General features: G+C 40.4%; 1 protein-coding gene across 1 annotated transcript in view; it reads left to right on the top strand.

The window, feature by feature from the left end:
• Window positions 1–25,381, top strand: part of SCFD2 (sec1 family domain containing 2) — a 357,431-nt gene that overhangs the window by 22,514 nt on the left and 309,536 nt on the right. The window contains exon 4 of the mRNA XM_018575955.1: window positions 18,380–18,555. Within this exon, the coding sequence (XP_018431457.1) occupies window positions 18,380–18,555 (176 nt within the window). The remainder of the gene's footprint in view (window positions 1–18,379; window positions 18,556–25,381) is intronic.

The raw sequence follows: 25,381 nt of genomic DNA, 5'->3' as shown, positions 1-25,381 counted from the left end.
GATCAATACAGAATGTATGATTAAACATGTGCGAAGTGGAAAGCATAAATGGAAACACATCAATAAACACATCATAAATGGAAGCTTGTTACGTAGTCCCATAAGAGAACTACCTACGACTACAAACGATGTGTATGGGCAAGGCATATACAGGATGCAGTAGAAAAATGTACAACAACATATAACTGCAATTTATAAAGTACAAGGACAAAAAACAAAAATAGGGCGTTGGAACTGGAGGGAGGTTTAGGTTCAAACCAAAGAAAAGATAGAGAGAACAGAAAGTATGGTATGGTCAAAAAGTGTAGAATTCGTCAGTTGATCAAGAGCTGGAAATGGTGTGGGACAGAAAGGACATGTGAAAGGGTGTCAAAGGTGTTTGGTGTATCAGGTCGGCAGTGTATAGCATGGTCAGGTGGGAAGCTTGGGACAGTCACCTCTGTCAGGGTGGCAGATCTAGCTGATGAACTGTGTCACAGGACGTCCAAGGCCCCCCAAGGAGCCCTCAAGTTTAGCCATGAGGTACCAGTGCGTGTTTTGGAAAGTGGCCATAACATCTATAAGTTGTGCTAACGTCAATTCTGATGTAAGGTAGGCCGTCCAATTGTGAAAGTATTTACTTGTCCGACAGGTGTTGAATTTCCTGTCTAGTTTTTCCAGAAGCATAAGAGAATAGCAAAGAGAATAGCTCGTACATCCGACACTGATGGGGCGTCTGTAGCAAGCCGCTTCGTTAGGATAGCTTTTTTGGATGCTAAGGCATTGGTGTTCCCAGGAAGAGAGGGGAGGTGGGCGAGGATACGGTTGCTGAGGTGATTCTTGAAGGAGGCATAGAGTAGGGTGAGGTTCCCTGACTACACAGGTCAGAGAATGCATGTAGGCGAGTGTCTGGTGCCAGAACATTTGGATGGGGGCACTTCCAAATCAGATGTATTAAGTCGGGGCGAGGAAGAGAGCACTTGGGACAATGAAGGAGCCAATCAGCGGCCGGAGAAACTGGTGGGAAGTTGACAGACCATTTTAAATGAGCTTTAGCCCAGAGAAGACGGTGTTTCTGGACCATAGTTTCATCTTTAGATGATAGAGCTACAACTTGCATTTTTGGATGGCACGGTGAACAGTGTTTTCTGGAAGTATTCCTGAGCCCACGCAGTTATGTCCATCACAGAATCATGACTGCTTTTAATGCACTGCATTAAAAGCGAAGATCAAACCTGGTAAACTTGAAAGTTACATTTACAAAGTGAAAAGCATTGAAACAGGAAAACAAATTCAAATGTGTGTCATGACTTTTAATCATGAGAATCCATTTCACCAAAAAGGACACAGGCAACAAGAAAAATCCTGGTAGAGGGTCATGCCAATCTATCCGAAAGTAAAAACGTATTTGGAAGGTTAATTTATCTATTAAAGCACCACAAAATGGTCTAAAAGTATACTTATCCTTTTATATGGCAGAAGGTTCTCGGATACTGAAGATGTTGCATATAGTTGTACACATATGGCCACCATCTAGGAAACACCGTTTTGTAATTAATTTTATAATTTCACCTGAAACGACTTGTCATGCGATTATAATGGTATCTGGTATCATAACTGCCTTCTGTCTTCTCATCTTTAAAGAAAATTCCGGTGGGAGAACAGACAGAACATATTGAAAATTTGCATTTCTCTTTAGGGAATGTGCAAGCAATATCTTCTCATAAAACTGTTTTTGTAGTTTAGGGTTTTTGTGGACTTGAGGTTTGTGCAGGAAACTATAGATGATTTTAACTCTGGTAGGCATGCTTGACTCTAGGGAGCATTTGTCTACTGCTTCCTTTCTGGTTTTCTCTGTGTGCCGGCAGGGTGTCCTCTCCACCATCCGGAAAAGAAAACTGCATATTTATAGTACCTCCTGGATTAAAGAGTGTCAGGAGCTTCTGTTGAAGGATTGATAAAAAAAAAGAAACCAAATTTCAACACTTCAAAAGAATTATTATTTAAATGCTCTGTGATAGAAATTCTCTAAGTAGTGAAAATGATTAATTCAAAGAATTGTCAGTGGCTATATTTTGTTTAATCTTGTTCCTATAAGCTGCATGAAATACACTGTGCATTCATTTCACCTATCTTCCAGCTCAGTCAGTTTGCTACCGACGAGTACAAATACAATGAAATTTAAATGCTTTGCTGTTGAGTCTTTATTGGGTGTTTTACACAGCTTTGCAATCTTCGTTCTGAATGTACCAACGTCAAGGGGTACTGGAGATTAGGTAACACACACCAGGAGGTATTCAGTAAACACTGGTGCTTAGAAGAGGGTGCATCTAGTAATGCAGTTAAAGTATAAGTGTAGTTTAAAACAAAGGGCACCTATCCGTTAGAAAGCTTTAAGGTGATGTGACTGCTCCTTCCCTGTGCAGATATGAATACTTACCTAGTTCTGACAGGCTAGGCCATGGTTGCTTGTTGACATCCTACAATGGATATCTCCTTTTCGTGGCTTGAGGCATGAGACAGAGGAAGATGTGCCCCATAGAAGTCAATGGGGATTTACTGTGCATGCACAGTCAGGAGAAGGAGACCTGTGCTGCAGAATGTCAACAAACAACAAAGGTCAGGCCTGTCATGACTTGGTAAGTATTCATCTCTGCATAGAGAGGGAGAGGTGACATCAGCTTTTAAATTTCGGTAATTTTTCCTTAATATAGTAAAAAAATAAAACCCCCAGTGGTGAATAAATACCACCAAAAGAAAGCTCTATCTGTCCCCAAAAAAGGGTATAAAATTCATATTTTCCTGGTTAGTGGTCAGACAGTTCAAGCCAAGCAGTATATTTTCTGCTTTCTTTCTCAAGAGTTTAACTGCACAAGCAATTCAACAAATAGGTTGTGGTTTCTCGTCAGCAATAGGCCATATTGCTGATCTCTGTATAAACCATCTCCTATTTTCTTAAAGCTTAACAATATACACTGGGTGGCCAGATTGTTATGACCACCCCATCAGTACTTCGTTGGGCCACGAGATGACTCCACGAGATGTTGAAAGGTGATGCGAGGAATCTGACACTGCACTGTTGGCCTTCTGTTGTCTTGTACCAGTCTTGCCACTCTCCGTTCTGCCCTAACATTGACTAGTCGCTGACGGCCACAATTCGCACGTTCAGACCCAGATTTTCGGCTGACAGTCCAGTCTTTAAACATTTTATCAATAGCTGCTCTTGAACATTTAACGAATTCTGCTGTTTTGCGGATACTCGTTCCATGGCTCGCGCCAACAATCATCCCACGTTCAAAGGCTGTTAAATCACGTTGTTTACCCATATCTTCAGCAAAAAATCACTTCTACTGTCGTGGTAAACAACCTGCTTCCCTATTTATAATGGACTGGCCCTCTAGCAACTTCAGCGTGAAATTATATCTAATTTATAGCTAATTTGCCTACAAACATCAGGTGGTCATAATAAACTGGCCACCTAGTGTATACATTACAGAGTATAAACTGGGACCTGGGATTTCTGCAGCAAGAACCTACGGATTCTTGTGGCAAGAATTCCAGGTATGTCCATACAGATGCTGCCACTTTGCGGCAGTATGCATGTCCACACGGACAATTTTATATGTGATTTGGAAATTATGATTCGATGCAATCTCTCTGAGTCCAGGGAAAACCCGTTAACATCATCATTCTGCAACCACTAACAAAACTTTCGGCAAATTCCTGTCTCAGAGTGATGATGCAAACACCAACTCACTATTTAACCTTCAGCTTTTCCATTTAAGTATCCGCCCTTGCGTGTGTTCAGATATACCCAGTGCTCTGCTGTTGTTCCTGTTCTCCATGTATGACCCTGTTTCTGGTTGACTGACTTGGTTCCCTAACAGGGACAGCATTCAACATACATTTTACCTAACATAAAAGCAAGGATAATGTAAACATGACGGTTACAGAATTTCCAGTAAACTCCCACCATGTAACGATCACGGCTTGCGTTCCACAAGGGACCGCAGCCGCAAATCAGGAAGTAAATCGCCGATGCGTTCCAGCGTGGAACGCATCGGGCCGCCCAGCGCCTCCAGCACCTCCCCTATCCAATCCACATAAATAGCAGGAAGCCGGGTCAGTATGGCGTTCTATTATTCATCTGAGAACGCCATCTGACAGCCTGCTGCGTGAGCTGTGGACCCAGAACCCCTGAAAGCCTGGAACCTCTCTGCAAGACATCTGCAAAACAGCAAGTATAGGTTCTCTGTGAAAGTAACAGAAAACCCTGTTAGCCACTGCCGAGCTCTTCACTAGAGAATCAAACTAGAAAGAACTCTTGTGGCTCATTGACTGTCTCTTACTCCCTCTATTGGGGAAAACTCGGAACTGCAAACTGCATATATTCATTATAAGTTTTACCTATTGTATGCTTTGAATACCCTGCGTATAACTCCTGCTTAAACTGACGTTTGCAAAGGATTACTTTTGATTACTACTGAAATTACAATCTGCATAACTATTTTGGATAAAAGTCGCACCTGAAACTAAGGAGCTACTCTGAGTGAACTGTGTTAACCCTTACTAATTGCGGCACATGATGGTAGGGTTCCAAACTCTCCGTTTAAGACTCTGAGAGTGACGCCTGGAACCCGACCCTGACGCCGTACCCTAACAAACAACCCTGCACCTGTATAGCCTCCGCAGCTGAGACTCTTACTATTGCTACGGCATTACACACCAATGGGGTAAAACAATACTGTGCAAACGGTAAAGTTAGTTTTTATCTCAATTTATTTTATAACAAATAGCCACATTTCTGTATGCCATTTTCTTTCTTGTCTTTTGTAATTTCATTTATGTACATGGTTCTATGCACTGCCTGCCTGGGGATATTAAATATATGTGCACTAAGCTAATAATCCATAAATCCTAGACTCCTAGAAACTGTTACATTATATTACTAGTGCCTTCATTGTTGTCAGAAATGTGTGTGTGTGTGTGCGTATAAGGTTGCCTAGCAGACCAGTCAGCTGACAAACTGCAGGTGGTGGCAATGTGTGTGTGTGTGTCTCTGTGTGGGCAGTGGGAAAGGTGAAGGTGTGCAAGGGTTCCAGCTCACATTATAGCTTTTGGAATCTCATAAGTGTGTGGGAGTTACCCGCTGCTGCACAACCCTTACAATGCACCATATTGTATACAAGATTTGTATCTGCCTGTGCGTTATCCGACTAGCTAGATTTGGGTGAGCCTCCATCTAGAGCTGGCTGGCAGTACTGCAAGCTGAAATAAATGTTTCACAACCTTGTTTTACCTTCCCAAGGCAAGCTCTCTCTCCTTGTTCCTCCTCCACTATACAAGGGCTGTACCTTAGTTAGCAAGTCACTTTGGCCGTGACCTTTGACAATTTTAATTAGAAATCAGATAAGACATTGGATTCATATAGATTGAAAATGTCAAAGCACTTTTAGCACATAATGCAATTCTATACCGTTGAAAAAAAAGTTCCAAGGCCTTACTTAATTTGAATATCAGACACTTGTAGCTTTCTGCACACCACCACTGGTCCACTGTAGAGCACCTGTGCATTCCAAACACAACCTTATAGGATGGCTTGTGCTAGCCATGTCAGAATCAAACAATTCCAAAAAGATTTTGCCAGTATCATGGCTATGAGGCAATTTATAAACTTTTAATGGTTAAACTGATGCAGTGCTCAAATGCAAAAAAAAATATTTAACCACTATAGTGGTTAATGAAAATCACTCTAATGCTCAAAAATATTATACAACGAAAACTTTGGCACAATTTGCAGTCATCTCAAATAACAGTCTGCGCTGGCTCAGGAGTTAAAATTATTTCCCCCAATATTTATAGTAAACTGCCTCCTCTAGCCCCATAATAATGATTGGTGCAAAGTGACATTTCACCTTTACTGACAGTTGTGGACAGGATGGCAGAGTACAGTCAATTCCACCCACACTACATTTCAGCATCTAACAGTTGGCAGTTGTAAGCATGACACATGCCGTGATTTGGCAGTAGGTGTTCTGGCTATACCAGGGGCATGGCTTTCCAAAACACATAAAATAGTGCCCTGGCACTAGCGTCCTTTTCATATGGTTTTTAAATTAGGACGTCACCTTCCATCTTGTTTTTCTTAATTAGAAAAAATCTATTAGGGTGCTTTTATTTTTGGTTAATACACGTATAGTAAAGCTTATACTCTGTAATGTATACACTAAGTGACCAGATTATTATGACCACTTGACGTTTCTAGGCAAATTAGCTATAATTTCGCGCTGAAGTTGCTAGAGGGCCAGACCATTATAAATAAGGAAGCAGGTTGTTTACCACGACAGTAGAAGTGATTTTTTTCTGAAGATATGGGTAAACAACGCGATTTAACAGCCTTTGAACGTGGGATGATTGTTGGCGCTCGGAGCCGTGGAGCGAGTATCAGCAAAACAGCAGAATTTGTTAAATGTTCAAGAGCAGCTGTTGTTAAAGTGTTTAAAGAGTGGACTGTCAGCCGAAAATCTGGGTTTGAACGTGCGAATTGTGGCCGTCAGCGACTAGTCAATGTTAGGGCAGAACGGAGAGTGGGAAGACTGGTACAAGACAACAGAAGGGCAACAGTGCAGTTTCAGATTCCTCGCATCTTGTGGAGTCACCTCGTGGCCCAACGAAGTACTGATGGGGTGGTCATAATAATCTGGCCACTCAGTGTATATTATCATGTTGATAAATACTTAATGATTACAGTGATAAATGCTCGTCTTATCAAACTAGTGGTAAAAATACGATTGTCTTATAAAGGTGAAATAACAGCTTTGGCATCTATTTACATTGAGTCAGATTATCAGCCCTTATATATGTGTGCCAAAACCTGCAATGTAAAATGATGTACATGTTTTCTACTTCTTTGTAAGTACATGTAGTGATGTTGGCATTGCCTTTGCTTGTTAGGAACTATTATGACGGTCTTAAGTGCCTAATATACTACCAGCCTAAATAGTAACTGATGGACTTTTTAGGTTGTCTTGGTTTTCAGTGTCTGATTGTGTCAGCATTAGGTCCTCGATTTTCATGAAGAAACTGATGCCTGCACAGCACAGCGTGGAGTACCTTTCATGTGGCAAACTCCTTTTAATCTTATTTCAAATATTTCCCTTCTTGGCCACAGAAAACCATGGCAAAACAAAGGCAGCTTTGTTAACTAAACATGTCTGGAAATCTTCAGAATTTCTGCATTAGCTTTTTGGTGTAGGTATGTTTTTCTGGGCATAGTAATTTTAGTAGAATTACTTGTATTGTTACACATGGGTTCATTATGTTATTCTACTGTCTACTGACTGTACAGTCCCACTTAATGTTTATACATTGTTTATATTTACAGCTTTATGTTGTTGGTTGGTCACAATTTGACTGAATGCAAAGCCAACTTACCCTTACTGTCCCCACCTAAATGAAGATTTTCTATAACAAAATGTACCGGTATATTGTACTATTGGAAATGAATGGCCACAGCAGTGTAATTTTTTGTATAAGGGGAATTTTGCACACAAAAAAAGTACGAGTGGAGAATTTTTTTTTTTTAAATAACATCATTGAACCACTCACCTATAATATTCGGAAATGCCCAAATATTATGCCCAAATATTGCTTATATACAGTATGTTTATGCCTGTAAATGTGCACCCCCCAGCCGTTCAGAGACTACTTAGTTTAGATGTGCCTGTCATATTACGAATAACCTATAATCTCGCTGTATATATAGCAAAGTGACCAAAACAGCTGGAATTACTTCCAGCCATTGTGGGATCCAGCATTATGCTTGTGAGTAGTCTTTCCTCTAATCTCACACTGTCATCAGGCTACTTTAATGGATTCAAGTGGGCAATGAAAAGTGGTACTTTGAGGGCTGCATTTTTTTGTCTTAATTGCATCTGAGGCTAAATATAAATTCTGTTCTTGCCCTTCAACAGAGAGCCCTAGAGAAAGCATACCATCTTCATGTGGGGATTTGCAGTGATGCTTGCAAAAATGTAAAATATTTTCTTTTTTTCCCCCCTCTTTTTGGTGTTGTCTTCTTTTATATCAGATATACTGTATATATCAGGTAGCAGACTCCAAAACCTGTTGTTACATTGTGTGCCTAAGTAAGGGATTTCTTTATGCTCAGGGACTATTTAGGAAAGGCTTACATTGTTTTGCTGGACTTCAATCTCACATTTACATCACTAATTAATATTGAGATTGTAATCCATCACGGGAGCGAGCTTGGAGCGGTGGCTACTTGACAACACACAAAGGGGCCATGGGGAACAAAAGTAGTCACCCTCCAGAAGGAAGGACAGTGTCGGCACCAATTCAGAGATGATTTGAGGATCTACAGCCGAGTGATACACAAATAAGATACATTTCTGTTAATAGCTAAGGTACTTGAATGTATTTTTAAGATTTAACTCCTAAGTTTAGTGCCACTTTAACTGTATTTTGCCATCATTTATTTCCATGTTTGTCTTTTCTAAATTGATTTTTTTCCTAATCTAGATGCCTAAGAGCTTCCCGTGCCCTGTCTGATATTATTTCCCTTGCATGGGGACCTTAACTTCGAATTTTGGAGCATAATCTCTGCCCACATGTGGTGCCAAGTCCTGTCTTTCTACTGGAGCCCTGTCCATTTAGAGTGCTTTAATGGCTAGAGTGTTGGTGGAGTTATGCCACAGGAGATGTTGACACTTTATAGCCTCTGCAGCTAAGTGGAGGCACTGGGCACAAAGGAGGCTTTTCTGAGTGATGGAAATGTTAGTTTGAAATGGTTATTCCACCCAACAGATTTAATTCCATTATGGGTAAATGCTGATAGACTGATTAATCCATTAGCTTGTTATACTCCAGCAGCAAGAACTACTTGCTTAATTTTGACGGCTTTATCCTACACCCCAGCGGGGTCCTATTTTTTCTGCTAATAAGATGTTAACTGCAGTGTATAGGAGCCCTCACCTACTTTCCATGGCTGTTGGGCAACCTTGGAACTTTGAGATTTCCTCAGCAATGCTTCACAGAAACATGCAAAGCTAGTAAGCGATTTAGTCTACCACAGAAATACTATCTGTTTTAGGTAGACTGACCTTTTATGGACAAGGTGCTGGACTTCAAATATATTTTTGAATACTTTTTCTTTTTAAACAGCTAAGTTGCATAACCGCCACCCAGAAATAAAAGCCATACTTTTTGGTAACAGCACAGTTATCATGTTACATAAGTCTTAGAACTTAGATGTGGTATTTTACATTGCACCTCAGCAGAATTTTAGACTTATTAACGTTACACCATATTTTTCTTTTTACAGAAACTGTGCTTACGATGAGAAAAATCTTTTTTTTTTTTTTGCCTTTTCTTATGTTTGCGAAAGAGAAATTGCAGACCTTAGATTTGAAAGCATTTTTGTACCACATGTTCATTTTTTATGCTGGCTGCAGGTGGGGAATTTAAATATTTGATCTTTGTGTAACAGAGAAGTATAGTTGTTTGTACCATAAACATTTCTGGCGGTTCTAGCCTGATCAATGTAATAGAGTGCCTTAATGCAGCTGACTACATACTAACAGTGGACCTGAACTCAAAAAGTCAATATTTGTTATCCCTTAGGAAATATCTAGAAATGGTAATTGTGCTTGTGCTAAAAAGGCACTCCTTCGCCTTTAGCATCATAGCTGTATATCTGTAGTGTGAGATCTAATGCACTGCTGCCTCTGACTTTCAAGATTTGGAATGGAATTTGCTGATGTAACTACTGTATCGGTCACTGTTCTCCTTGCTGAAGAGGTAACTGTACCTGAGGACCTGTAGACAAAGCATCTCCCTGCTTCTGCTTCATTCATTCTGCGTTCCTCTTCTCCTTCTTGAATATTTCACTACCAGTCATCAGGGGTCAACTCTGACACGAGCAAACAAGGAATTACAAGTCAGTAACTGGGAAAAGATCAGATGCAGATAAACCACACACTATACTAGTAACTGGTCCTTTGCTTGACCCCTCTCCTTAATGGGAGCTGTACTAATGCAGGGCATAGAGGAAAGCTTTCTTGGTGGGGATGGGGGGTTGTTGGACTTTGGGACAAAGAGAACTATGACAAAGTTTTTTTTCAAAGTTGATAAGTATGCATGTTGCTTTAAATATCAAACTTTCCAGAATGATGCCGCAAGATGTTATTATTGTTATTCCTGGCTCCTATGCTGAACAATACTTGAATTACTGATCCAAGTATGCAGATCAGGAAAGTGATAGAAAAACAGAAATCTTTATCTGCATACCTATTCTGGGTCACAAATGAATCAAGAAAGAGGCACTATAATAGCCAACCAGCAATGGAATGTTTTGGTTATGACAGAAATATCCTGTAGAGAATAACAGTACTTTTAGTACAAATATCATTTAAAAGCTATTCCACTCCCTCCCAACACCATTTCCTAGCATCCCTGCAAGTGTTACACTTGCCTGTCTCTGTTCCTCTGAGATATTTGCTGTGCAGCCCACTGAGAGCCATACAGCTGCTGCTTTAATAGTTACCCTGACATGCTTTTTTTTTTCTGCACATGTATGCTACAGTCTTCTTTTATGGAAATGCAGAGGTCACCCACTATTTGGAAAAATAATGGGTGCCCTATGATCACATATGCTAGTAAGTAGTAGTACAAGGAAAATAAAATGTATTGTATATGTGTTGGTAAAGTGGTAGTAAACTGCTATATGAAGGGTGAGATTTTTGCCCTAAAGTTCAAGTATATACAGCTTACTTGTACATTAGGGCACACTTACCTTACAAGTGTGCCCTTCTCCAACGCTGTCAGATTGATCTTTGGTCCTCTGCTCTGTCCCTCTGTTGCCCACATTTTCAGGTTTCCAGCATCCACTTCGGCCATTGGGTGGCCACTAATGTGCGCACGTGCAGGAGTTACAGGCTCCCTGGCATCAGGTCCATTCATGGCATCTTATGGCTTTTTCACATATATAGCGCACTTTTTGTTTAAGTGTACCGTCTAGCGTGTTTAGCGCGGTTTAGCGCATTTTGGAAATTTTTACATGTTAGACGCATATACAAAGACACGTTTTTTTATTGAGCAGATTGAATTGCATTGTGGTGAATTAGCAAACGCGCACAGAAATGTGCCAAACGCTTGTGCTTCCATTGAAGTTTATGCTGCCAAACGCGCTGTAATCTGCCCGAAAAAAGCTTGCGTACCTCTCTCAGCATTCGGTGTTTTACAGCTTGCGACAAAACTCTCAGGCATGAACAGGGGCCATAGAAATGAATGGGATTTCTTATGTTGAGAGTTTTGTCGCGTTTAGCTTTGAGTGTCAAAACGCCCAGGTGGAAACAGAGACATGCTGTGAATGTGCTTAGTGTGGACACTACATGGCTTATGTGCTGTACAGTGTACACAGCATGAGCAAAAGCATTGCACCCCAGATCTACTGACTGGGGTTGCAATGTTTTACTGCAAATTTTTTTTTTTTTACTTCGTTTTATGAATAAGTGTGTATCGTTTGCCTATATATACTTTTTTTTTTTAATTGCCTATTTTTGAAATTGAATGTGCCTTTAAAATTGTTCCTGTGTATATAACGCACGCATTGCAAAGTTCTGGCATCATTTTTTTTCAGGCAGCGCCCTCTAGAGTTTCTGTCAGCCAAGCTGGTTATATTTTACAAGTGACATGTTTGCTTATGTTTCATAAAGGAAATGAAAAGCATATGCTGAAATGCCTAAGGATTTCATTCGGGTTTTTTTTCCTGGGTCTCAAGGCTGCTGGCTTGTAACATATCAGTTACCTTTTCTCTCAACTGATTTTCCTAGACCTTGTTTATCCTCACGGTATTTTATTATAATTATAAGACAGCATTGTAAATGATTTCTGTCAACCATTGAAGGATGAACCACACTGTGTATTTCCCAGGGTGGTGTTATTTGTAAGTGGCATAAAACTTGAAGCCCTCTGGTTGGAACCCCCCTTCCCTTCTCTCTGTGCCCTTTGCTTTATGAACCCACCCGCTCTGAGTTCATCTTACTGAAGTCTCAGTGTTTTGGCTGGATGCAGCCTCAGACTTGAGTGCACTAATGTAGCATCCAGTGTGTTATTTCAGGTGTTGATTCATGTTTACTTTAAAGAAATGCTTTTTTTCTTTTTTTTTTGTGTGTGCGCAATAGTTTGACTGATTAATGTAGAACGCTTTTGAAGAATGTTATTTGTTTGACCACAGTTTGCTTTAAAATATGTGTTGTGTTTTTGAGCAATTTTCTCCCTCCAAAAACATTATATTCCAGTGTTTCTCAGACTCAAGGAACAAATGCATAGTTATTTGTGGTAGTTATAATTTAAAGACCTGGCTTTTGCAAAATAGTAATGTCTGCCCAGTAGATTCCTGTTTACCTTCTATCTTTAGTGAAACATTAAAATGAAATCAGCAGAATTTCCATTGCCATTCATGTTGTCTTTCAGGAATGTGTTTATTTGTTTTATTTTTGATTTCCCCCCTTCTTCCCGATTCCCTAGAGCCATTATGTTGACTCGCAGATGTAGCTAGATATTATGAGCATTTGAATGCCCTTCCTCATTGTTACTCAGAAAGTACGAAAGATAGTAAGAAACTACCAATCACTTATACATAAAGTCCAATTGAACCTTCTTAAAGTGATATTAAAGTCAAAAGGGTTTTAAGCTGTTTCAAATGCCAATGAAATCACTTACAATGGATTATTGATGTTGAAATGCTTTAGTTTCTAGTAGAATAAGCTGGTCCCCTGATCACTGGTCCTGATATTCTGTTTGAGGGTGGCTCCTTTCTCAAGTAGAGTTCTATGGAGCCACCCTTGTGTGCGCTAGTAAGCTGTTTGTGTCCACAAACACACAGACACAGCAAAGCAAGCTACTTCCCTAACCCCTGGCCCCTCTCCTCCCTTCTCAAGCTAGTAGATGCACAATTGCTGGAGATTGTGCTGCGTGTTGTGTAGGGCTGCGACCAACTACTCAATTAATCAATAATAATCGAAAATGAGAAAAGTTGCCAACTATTCTCATTATCATTTAGTTGGTTATATCCCCCAGCTCTCTCCATGCTGGGAGGAGGGCACAGCAAGGAGTGAGCGGATTCAATAGTCAGCCTGCTGTTGGCAAATTCAATTTGAAATGGCCAATATCAGGCTGGCTATTGCACCAGCCCCACTACCAGCTGTTTTTACATTCAGCTGCCGTTTGCGGAATCTTGCCACTGGCAGCTGTCATTCCCTGGCTGAAGCTATTCAAACGCCGTGTGCTTACAATATAATTATTTAAAAAAATGTATACAGAGTTGGAAAAAAGTCATTTTCCGTTTCAGCCTGACAAATTCTGTTGCTAGAGGTGTGTTGCAGTACCATTTATTTCAATGGCACCCCAAACACGCTTCCCACCCAGAGTTTGATCGCTCACACTGGAATGCACAGTGCTGCAATGCCATGCATTCCAGTGCAGTGTGATTGCAGAAAATTGTGCATGCAGTTTTACTCTGAAGTAAACTTTGTAACACATTTGTGTATTTTGTTTTAAATTAGGGATGGTATTTGATTATTTTTATCAGATTCATCGAAAAAATAATCGGCCAACTAATCGATTATGAAAATAATCATTAGTTGCAGCCCTAATCTTGTGATCTTGTACTGGACAGGAAGTTTAGGGAAGCTGAGCTGAGAGACTTAGAACAAGCTGTTCAGAATCATGATGTCTTTAAGTGCTTGGTCAAAAATATGAAGAAACACTTTGCTGGGCAATATATATTTGTTTTATTTGGATTCATTATTGAAAAAAAGTTTGAGAGTTTAATACTACTTTAGTCACTTCAGTAATATCTTGTGTATACTTTTTTACGACCAGGCCATTTTTCAGTTTCCAGTGCCATAATAGTTTGACGGACAAGTACACGTTCATGCACCACTGTACCCAAATCATTTTTAAATTATTCTTTTAAACAGATAGAGCCTTATTATAGTGGTATTTATTAGCTACTGAATTATTGTTACTATAGAAAGCAAAAACATTTTGAAAATGAATTTTGGAAACAATCTTCCCATTCTTTCATTTATAAAACATATCAATTTTAGTAGGCAGTATGAACATCCTCAAAATTACCTTTTTTTTAAAAAAAAGTAGACGCTCCAAGGTGGTCTCATTTCATTTTTTGCAACAATTTTTTGGAAATTAAAAACATGCTGGTATTGGGATGGCTAAAACATGGAGCTTGGTAATGGTGCACTAGATACAGTACATTAGAAAAGATGAAGGGGTTAATGGCCACATACAGTGAGAGGATGACAATGAGGGGTTAAAATGCAGGGTAATGGAGGTGAAGGAGTTAATAAATAGACACAGGATAGAGCTGAGAAGTATGAGAGGAAGGGGGATGAAGGGGTTAAAAAAAAGACCCTATTGACCTTTTAAATCCCTCACCATCAATCTGCTTCTGGTCCCTTCATTTAAATATCCTAACCTCCTCCCCTTCCTCCATTGTGAAAGGAAGGGGAGGACTCGCCAATATAAACATTAGTACTGCTGCTCAGTTTGGCTTTGTACACTATGTCTGTGATCTCCATCATAGCTCAGCCGTTATCACAGCTCAGATCACAGTCATTAACAGGTGCACCAGCTACTCAACGGTTTATTCTGGAGTGCCATTTATAAACATCTCTCCAGAAATACGTGTCCACCTTCCTGCCATTTTTTTAATGGCTGTAGGAAGTCGATTACTTTATAACTGTAATTCATTCAGGCTGCATATTCAGTAACATTTTTAACTTTTGTTTAATTGTTTTAACTTAAGTGCTGCAGCAAGGAGAGAGTGACTGCATGTCAAAAATGAGCCATAGTTCCAGATATAGGCTACCAAAATCATATGCAAATCTACGATGAAAGCAGAGATTTGTCCCTTCCACCTCCTAAGCTTCTCTATTGGTTCTTTTTTATTGTTGACAGTCTTATTGACCAGAATTGGGGCTGGGAAGACTTAATTGGAGTTTTGCAGAGAAAGTCAAGATTTGCATATGGGTTTTGGCTGCCTATTTCTGTGGATCAGTGATATTTCGTTTTCGCTGAAGGAAAACTCTGCTTATGCTTTTTTTTTTTTGCATCATATGCTTATTTTAGATTGCCTAAGGTATTTGACAGGTGTGCTTGTATACAATTTTTAATAAAACCCTGTCATGATGCAATTACTTTTCTGCACGCCTCCTCTGTCCATGCGGCAGCCCCTTTAAAAAACTTGATACTTTGATATTACCACTGCTGTACTTTCTAGAATGTACTGTTGACAATGATATGTCTTGCATTCTGTTTGGAAAAATCAATAAAACATATTGAACAAAAATTCAAATAAAAAACTTGATGCTTCTGCATCAACATTAAAAAGTTGATAAATATTATTTGATTAAATATTTACATAGGATCTTTGCAGTGGCTGCAATGCAGGTTTGGGTGGTAGGTAGGAGTACTAATGGTTAGTCTTGGTGCCACAAGATGTCTGCAAAAAGCAGAGAGGTTATTTTGTGTTTAATTTTACAGGTGTGCGTTTACTGTGCAAACACAATCCACAATTTCCCAGACCTACCACCTAGCCAGCAAAAAAAAGATAACAAGATTTACATAGCTTAACAATTGGCGTTAAAACAGAGGTTTTAGTTGCACACATTTGCAAATATATGGGGAAGTTACGTTATGAAGTATGGTCCCTAAGGCTGGGTTCACAGCTAGGCGTACGGAATATGCGCGTTTGTCGCAACGTTATATGCGCGTGCTGCACGTTTTACCGCGATTTGCGGTGAAAGAAACGCGCGACAAACACGCGTTTCCTAGGGCTATCCCGCTGTATCCTAATGGATACGCGCAACAAATACACCCCAAAGAAGCTCCTGTACTTCTTTGGGCGTAGGGCGTTTTACAGCGCGTCCCTACGCACTGTATAACGCCCAGGTGGGAACCATGCCCATAGGGGGCATGTTGAACTTTTTACAGCACGTAGGAACGCGCTGTAAAACGCCCAGGTGTGAACCGGGCCTTAGTCTAGTCTTTGAGAGCCTCCATGTTGGAGAATAAAAAATAATACATTAGGTATGCATTGAGGTAGTTTCATTTAATATAGGGGAAACTGTTTTTTTTTTTAAATTTCGGTAATTTTTCCTTAATATAGTAAAAAAATAAAACCCCCAGTGGTGAATAAATACCACCAAAAGAAAGCTCTATCTGTCCCCAAAAAAGGGTATAAAATTCATTTCAGTACAGCGCTGCATGACGGAATAAATGTCAGTCAAAGTACCGCAGCGCTGAATACTGAAAAATGGCCTGGATGGGAAGGGGGTTTAACACCGCGGATGTCAACTGGTTAAAGGCATAGGGACACACTGGAAGCCTAGCACATTATGATGGCAGCTTAAAACCCTCAGTGTGCCGTCCTTTACCCCTTAATGAAAACTACCTGGATTAAATTGTATTTTGTCCTCATTTGTATTGGGGTTTTAAATCAATGATAACTACATTAAGGTTTGAAAGAAGTGACCCTGTATCCTGACTAAAACTACTCAGTCTAGCTCTCCCTTACGTAGAAGGCACCAAAAGCTGCCAGATGTCACCATTTACTGTAGAAACCCATTTACAAATGCTGATTTTACCAAAGTCTGTTTTTGTATAGGTTTAGGCATAGCCCCCTTTTACTTCTCCTGTGAAATGGGTTGGGTTGGCAATGAGTGGCTAAAGCACCAAGCATTGTCACTTGGGGAAATGGGGCTATGCCTGCTTAGCCCTTATACTGACAGTGTTTATAAGTAGATTCTGGCAGTGCTTGAAGGAAGAAATCTGAGCCAATAAAGTGCAATATGCTCAAGGGAGGCTTAAATGAACTGCTGTGAGAGCACAGGTTTCCTTTAAAATAACTTAATTTCTTAAATTTACTTGAATTACTTAATTACATTTATATGGAAGGGAAATAACTACAGATGGACTTTACAGTCAACCAGCTGTGGAATCCCTGATGTTTATATCCAGAGCCATGAAGTTCTTCTGGCACTGGCTTGTGTGATGATTTTAATGAAACCTCTGTGACCATTACTAACGTCTTCTGAAAATGCCAGAGTTTTTTCATTACTGGCTGCATACATGTTTTGGGTCAGTCACGCAGGAAGCCAAAGAGGGAAGAACTTGCATTTTCAAAAGGAGGTCAGGAAAAGCAGTCTTCATAGTTCTTTCAGTACAGGTTTTCTTTAAACCTCACAAGAAGTATAAATTAAAAGTTAAAACTAGGGATGCACCGATACCACATTTTTAAGACCGAGTACGAGTACCGATACTTTTGATCAAGTACTCACAGATACCAATTACCGATACTTTTTTTCTTATAGGGACAGGTCACATTTTTTCTAAAGCAATACAAACTAATGCTTTAATGTCACTGTCTTAATATTATGATTCATGAGATGATGAGGGAGCAAGACGCCGGCTTCCCGGCCAATCAGAATGCCGGGCGCTGCATCATTACACGGCGCCGGCTTCCGAATTTGCTAGCTTCCTGACCAATCGGGAAGCCGGGCAGCGACGCTACCCGGCTTCCTGATTGGCCGGGAAGTTGGCTCCATGCTCTCTCATCACAAGTGACGAGAGAGCATGGAGCCAGAAGGCACCCCAGGTGTGCGCTTGCACACTGGTAGAGAAAGGCTGATCTAAGCTTAGACAAAACTACTTTGCTAAAGTTTTTAATGACTTGTTTTACTGATAAAAGGTACAGGTTTTTTTTGTTTTTTTTTACTTCAATACTTTTTTTATTTTAATAGTACAATTGCATAACAAACACTTTTACAACCATAAATACATAATTAAAACAACAGTACAAAAACAAAAATCAATACATTACACAATAACAACAACAAAAAAATTCTCGTCATACCATATTACCTAAAAATACATTAGTCCACTAAAAACCAGTAGCAGATAAGAGGCATTATAGACAAACACCATTTCTATATTCAAACCACTTATCCCACATTTTACTATATTTATCCATGTTGCCTCTATGTTTAAACATAATTCTCTCAAATCCAACCACTTTATCTAGTTCTTTCTTTCATCCCTCCACTGAGGGAGGCGTTGCTGAAATCCACCTAAAGGCTATACTACACCGAGCCACAAACAATGCTCTCGTTATTGCCGAGCTACAGGTTTAAAAAGAAATTACATGGTTTCTATTGTGACCGAAATGTATTCATGAATTTATTCATAAAATTACTGAGATCTACTTTAGAGAATAAAGTCAAGGCCCTTCTCAAGCATATTTTCAATGCAACATAGTCTTTATTCTTTTATAGTAAGGGTCCGTTTTTATCATTTGCAGGTAGAGTCACACCTGAGCAGATTCGATCCTATATCATGTTGTTTAAAGAAAACCGAGAAGCTCTGGAAAACCACTGTGGCCTACTCCAGCTAGCCTGCGCCACAGTCCAGACACTGAAAAATCCACAGTATGCCAAGTGGGACAACTTCCTTGCATATGAAAGAGCTATCTTACAGGTAAGCCCTTTGTGTTTCCAGCACATTGTAAATAACTATTGATTTATTGTATATTTAAAGGGGGTTTTCATATGTTGCAAGGTGCATGTTCTCTTCAGAAAGGCTTCTAAGAGGCTCAGAACTTCTTTATTTCTTTGCTGTGAAGTATCTCCAGTCTTGGGAACCTGTTGGCTTCAGTTTGTTCGCAAGGCTGCTTCATGCTGAAAACAGATATGTAGAGCTTCTTTTTTGCACTTGTCGAATAGCTAGTCAGCAGGAGTTAAAGAACGGAAACACCTGCCATATGACATCTATCCCACATTGGAGGGATTTTTCAATTTTCTTGCTGAAAGTAGAGGAGACTTTTAACATATAAATCACAACCAGTTGTTGTGATGAGTGTTATATATTGAAGGGTATCTAAAGGGTATAAAAAAAACTAAAAATTAATATGTATTTCTGCATTGAATTTCCAAACGTTCTATCTCACTCCTAATAACTAGGAATGCACCGATACCGTTTTTCTCGGTATCGAGTACGAGTACCGATATTTTTTCCCGGTACTTGCCGATGCAGAGTACTGGTGCCGTGTGCCCCGATTATCAGTTAGGCAGCGGTTCATGACTCGTCGCCCGTCTTCATGATTCCCTGTAAAGTCGGTGTTCTAGCGAAAGAACACAGGCTTTACTTGCCGAGGCTGCCTGGCTTCCTGACCAATTAGAAAGCCGGACGGCAAGACATTAGGTGACGTCCGACTTCCTGATTGGTCAGGAAGCCAAGCTGCCTAGCAACAAGCCTGCTTTCTAGCCAATAAGGAAGCTGGGCGGCACGTCATGACCCTCTTCACGGCTACCTGATTGGCTAGGAAGCCGGCTTCACTGACCTAGGCAGCCTGGCTTCCTGACCAATCAGGAAGCCGGGAGGCGGGTCATAACTCACCGCCCGGCTTCCTGATTGGAAAGGAAGCCAGCTCCATGTTCCATCGGCACTTACCTCCCTTGGAGTTAAGTATAAGAGCATTTGGGCGAGTATGAGTACTAGTATCGGTATCGGTGCATCCCTACTTATAACCATATTGATGTAGAAGTTTGTAAAGTTATTTTTTTGAAGATGCCCATAGGATGTACTTCCTCAATGCACTGACACTTATTCACTCAGCCCTGTGACTATACACTTGTGTCACCACGCTAAGCCTGCTGTCTGAACTATAACTCAACGTCTGCACTTCCTACAATGTAACATTATTATTTTCTTGAGGCAATGCATTATGAGCTATGTAGTCTTGAGTAATCGAGATTGCAGCACATCACACAACAGGGAAAGAGGTGCAAAGCACACTGGGAATCCAGGAAGTTGATGAAGGTGATGGGAAGACGGAAGGAAGCACTCACTACATAAAAAAGGGATTTTTCAATAAGCTTTGATTGCATTATCAAAATTAACTCTAGTATGTATTCTCATTGCAATGCTGATGTTATAACAGGATAGTATTTTTTGGGACTTTCATTCTTTAGAGACCGCGTACCAGCATCATTTAGAATTATTCTAGGTAAGTGACTGGACAAAAAAGAGGAACAAGAAAGAAAGGGGGGCTTTAAAGGCGCCATATGACAAGTCCAAAAGGCAAACATACACTTAATATAAAAAAGTTTGGTTGCATTTATTGAATAGAAATATTAAAAGTCATAATAAAATCTCAATACATAATTATAAGAGAACACCTCCAAAAACTACTCATATCCATGATTCGGCATATATTAACTCAAAATTTGTTACACAGTGATTGATCATAGAAATGTATTGGAAAAATAAATGTGAATAACACTAGGTATATAGCGAATGAAGCTCATAAAAGCTAATTCATGTATAGGTTGATGGCTTCGGCTGAGAATAGTATAGTAGAATATATATTATTTATACATCATGATTAAAGAAAGTCTCAGAAAAACGCTCATAACCCAGGTTAGACAATACATTAACCAGAAGTAAATGCACAAAAATTGATCCTTGAATTAGATCAGACAAATTGACATCAGATATATTAATTCATATATAGGTCCATGATAAATAATACTATTGACAAAAGTCCATGTATGAGTTGGTTGCCTTATCTGGGAGCAGTAGAGTGGAATGTGTAATGTCTACGCGTTTCGCGCCTAAGGCGCTTCATCAGGACCTGGAGGTGATCTCTCCAGAGCGGGGCCATCTGGTATCCGTCCGATACAGACGCCTACGTGGGGATATGGGGGACACGCAAGTAGATAAGAGCATAGGCCAATACCACACCAGGCCAAACGAGTGGGGTAAGGGCGCAAGCCCCAGGTCACTACCCAGCCATCTGAGGCGAATTCGCCTCTGTATCTGACAGATACCTGACGGCCCCGCTCTGGAGAGATCGCCTCCAGGTCCTGATGAAGCGCCTTAGGCGTGAAACGCGTAGGCGTTGCACATTCCACTCTACTGCTTTCACTCTGTTCACAAAGAACATTTTTTCTATAGAGTGGCAGCGAATCTTGGCTGCATTACATTGTTCTGTCAGTCTAATTTTTGTTTACAAGCATTGTCCAGTCACAGGCGGAGGTAGGTCCTTAAGTTAAAGCAGGCTACCCCGGCACTGCAAGGGGTACCTGCTCATTTTTGTCTAGGTTAAAAAAAAAAGTTGTACTCGCACGATCCTCAGAGTCGGCTTGCTCTTAGACCGCTTCCTGGAGACCCTCTCCCCCTCCACTGCACAGGTCTATGGTCCTGTATATCATCACGTTCTATACACACACATATGTATAAATGTGAGGATGTTGAGGAACATTCCATCTCTGCACTGGAGGAGGAGACGGGCTTCAGTCACCGGAGAAGCAGGCAGCCAGCTCGGCGGTTCAGATGAGTATGACTTTTTTTAGCACCTGGACACAAAGAAGCAGTTAACCCTTGCAGTGCGGGGTTAGCCCCACTGCAAGGGTTAACAACACTTTTGCCTGTGGAAAGGATACAGTGAAGAATACAAGCATAACATAACAAAAAAATTATTAGACCTAGGGTTACAAAATACACGTAAATAGAATATAGTATAAACTGGGGCTTTTAAACAGTAATATAACAATGTAAATGGCATATCAAACTTTTTAAAATATAGAATTAGGAGAGAGGTTGAAAAGGGAAGGTACCCTAGATCGGGGGAACAAGGATACTTAATTAGTGGATTATAGGGGGTTCTCCTTTAAGAGATCTTACTGCACAGGTCCGCATTTGATTAATGAAACCAATGTGCAACTACATCAGCAGCATCTACCCAGAAAGGAAAGATCCATTCGGAGTGACTTTATTATGGCGAGTTTATTGTTCTGTGTGACTTCTCAGAACATTTGTACCACAAAGTATTGCTTCACAGTGTTTTAACCTCTAGACCTTCTAGACACTGATACTTGTTAAAAAATATTATGTTGTGATGTTGTTTTGTAACCAGTGCAAACCACAAATTAGACTGTTAGCAAACAAAGATTTAACATTTTACACCATGACCGGATTGCGTTACCACAGTCTATGGTCTGGATGGTTGCGTAATATATGTTTGTTATTTTTAGTTTCAGAGGCAGTAACTGGCTGGCAGTTTTTGTCCTAGAGGGTCTCTTTTGTTTATACTATATTAATTGTTGTATTGATAGAATTAATTCAGCTTGGTATATTCATACAGATGTTTGTTGTATGGAACATGCTTTATTATTAAAGCAGCATGGTGTTAAGTGGTAAGCATGTTTGCCTCACAGACTTGGGATCTTGGGTTTATTCGCAACAAAGGTCACTGTTTTCATGGCGTTTGTATGTTCTCCCTGGGTTTGTGTGGCTTTCTTCACTGATATCCTATATTGGAAGGTCAGTTGTCTTTTACCCATATTGCCGGTGTGTGTTAGTCCCCTCTTCTGTCCATATGACAGGGGTAGACACAGTAACTGTAATCTGGTGCGAGAGATATAGTATATGTGTACTGTGTTAAGTGTTGTTGACTTTACCACCATTTTATCAGTGAAAATTTAAGCTGGCCATACACCTGAGCAAATTTTGGGCAGTGCTTGATGAACTGGCCCGAACTCGCTCAGCGGGTGGCCCTGTCAGCAGACTTCCGTCTGACAACCTTCAATCAGAAATTCGAAGGAGCCAGAAGGAAAATTGTCAGCCAAACAGTGACTGTTTGTATATTTTAACAGTGGCACACCCACTGCTGTTAGAATACAATAGCCCAGTAGGAGATTGATCCATCCATGCTGTTTAGCGTGGATGTAGTAATCTGTTTTTTGTTCAGTCTACATCTTTAGCATCTGTTATGACACAGAATGTGTAGTAGCAGTTCAGTATGCTGTCTGTAACTGGTACATAATAGACATGTGCGATTCGTTTCGTTCCGAATCGAAATTCGGACGAATTTTCGGAAATTCGGACATTCGGATAATTCCGAATTACAGACATAACGAATGCAAACGAATCCGAATTTCCATTTCCGAAATTCGGTAGCGGTAGTCCGAACGTTCGTTTTGTTTTCGTTTCTTATTTGTTTCGTTCGTTGGAGCAAAGTGACATTAGAGAAGGAGAAAAAAATGTTTTCCCCCTCAAATGTCACGAACGAACGAAACGAATAAGAAACGAATAAGAACAGAAAACGAAACGAACGTTCGACCTACCGCTACCGAATTTCGTCCGAATCCGAATTCCGAATCCGAATTGACTTTCACACCCGAATCCTGAAAAACGAAATAACACAAATCTGAATTTAAAACGAAACGAAACTAAACAAATTTTTTGGCAGTGCACATGTCTAGTACATAGGTCCAAAGCTAAATGTTACAATCTATCTAAACTTCTTTGCATTTGAGTACAATTATGTAGTACAAGGGTTTAACAAAATCGCTTATTAACAAATAATAATGAATTGACTATATTAATTAGGTAGGCTCTTACTTAAGCCATGTATCAGGTTGTTAAGAGGCTTCTAGTGAATATGTTTGCATAGTAACAAGTTCATCTTATAGCTGTCAAAGTAAGCAACCTGTATTTACTTTTTTAGCGACCCCGCTCATTGCAAGAGATGCCAACCACCACTCCTGAGTATGGTCTCATTTTGGAAGGGGGGCATGTATATTTGTGTACATTTTGACTTCTCAGTAGGTTTCTGGGGGTCTGGTAGTGGATCATGGGGATTCAGGGAATTAACGTTTATACGAATCTTAAGGTGCCCATACACTGCTCGATTCTCGTACGAGAATCCCGAGAAATCCCACAATCGTACGAGACTTGAGCAGTGTGAGCGACGACGTGCGACTGTTTCTACTGTACGGTCGCACGTCTTTTGTCTCAGGAGCACGCTAGAAAACCAGCCGTACGATTTTCGGCTGGTTTGAACAGTGCTCGGGAGACAAATGCCAAACGGGCCGGTGTGCGCACGCGCACACTGCCCGTTCAGCATTGCGGTCATCGGAAGCCCGCCCCTCAGGGGGGCGGGCTTGCGATGATCGAGAGTACGATCTGCCTGTCCAAGATGGGCAGATCATACGTTTTTTTAATTACTTTACAACCATCGCAAGACTAATGATTCCTGGATCCAACAAGCGCAGACTCCAGTCTCCCACGCTGTTAGAAGTTGCATACAGAGTGTTTTTGTGTATCACTCAGCTGTAGATCCTCAAATCATCTCTGAATACTATCAAAATGATGGCAAAAGTAAAATAATTGATCTTCTGTAAAGCAACATAACACTATAAAATGACTGTTGGCTATTTGGCTATGAAGTATATGAGCTATGATTATGCATTCTTTTTCTTTTTTGTAATGGGAATCACTTTCAAAAAAATTATTTTGCTCGACTGCTTTGTTTTCCGTTATCAGTCCCTAATGGCAGCACATTCAAATTTCTATTTTTATTATTTTTTAACAATACATTAAGACCAGAGCTGTGTTTATCTAACATTTAAGGCCATTGCTCATACATGACTCTACGTTTCCTGTTATGAGGTAAAACCTTTTTTTTTTTGCTCCCACTTCTTTTTCTAGTTTTATTATTAAGGAGGTGAGCACAGTATGGGGCACATCTTCTTTCAAGGATTATTTTATATAATAATGACAAAGAGCACTGGGATTTATCATGCAGATGTGGTCTGTGCTATTGGACGACTTCCCAGAAATAAGCATTAAGAACATCTCATTAATTCTTTTTATCATTAGTCCGGCGGAGAGACCAGGGGCCCGCCGCGCGCTGGATAACGATCCGGCGGCCGGCAACTTGCTGGGCCCCTCCAGAGCCTGAGGCCCCGGGCGCCCGCACCGCCTGCACCGGAGGTAGTTCCGCCACTGTTGTTCAGTTTGGTAAGGGTAAGCATCATCAGAGCTTGGCCTCTCTCTACTGTAAGCATCTGAAAGTGCACAAAAAAGGGCTGAAATGCAGCCACACTGACATTATGCAGATACTTTTGATGTATTTGAATGACACATAATTAACCTTTAATTGTTAACCCATTCCAGGAAGCCAATATTGAGTTGAATCACTTGCTGGCTTCTTAAATCTGTTGGAGACTTAGATGCAATGAAGTGGTCACTTTCTCCCAGCTGGGCTTCTAGCTATTCATTTGTTTTACATCACCATTTGGCTTTATAATAAGCACAGCCTAGGTGGAACTGGGAATTACAGGAGATATCCTAATCAAGGAGATATCTTTTTCTTTATTAGAAACAAAAACAAGACTGAATGTGCTTCAGCTTGCCAGCTTCCCCTAGACCACTTGTCCTACCCCACCAACACCACCACCACTTATTTTCCCACTGATATTGGAAGTAGAGAGGCTGAAATACACAGTTTGCCCCCCCC

The sequence above is a fragment of the Nanorana parkeri genome, unplaced genomic scaffold, assembly GCF_000935625.1.
Source record: "Nanorana parkeri isolate BGI_ZX_2015 unplaced genomic scaffold, ASM93562v1 scaffold54, whole genome shotgun sequence".
NCBI lineage: Eukaryota > Metazoa > Chordata > Amphibia > Anura > Dicroglossidae > Nanorana > Nanorana parkeri.
The sequence above is the reverse complement of the archived record's forward strand: the minus strand, read 5'-3'. Positions and strand labels throughout refer to the sequence as shown.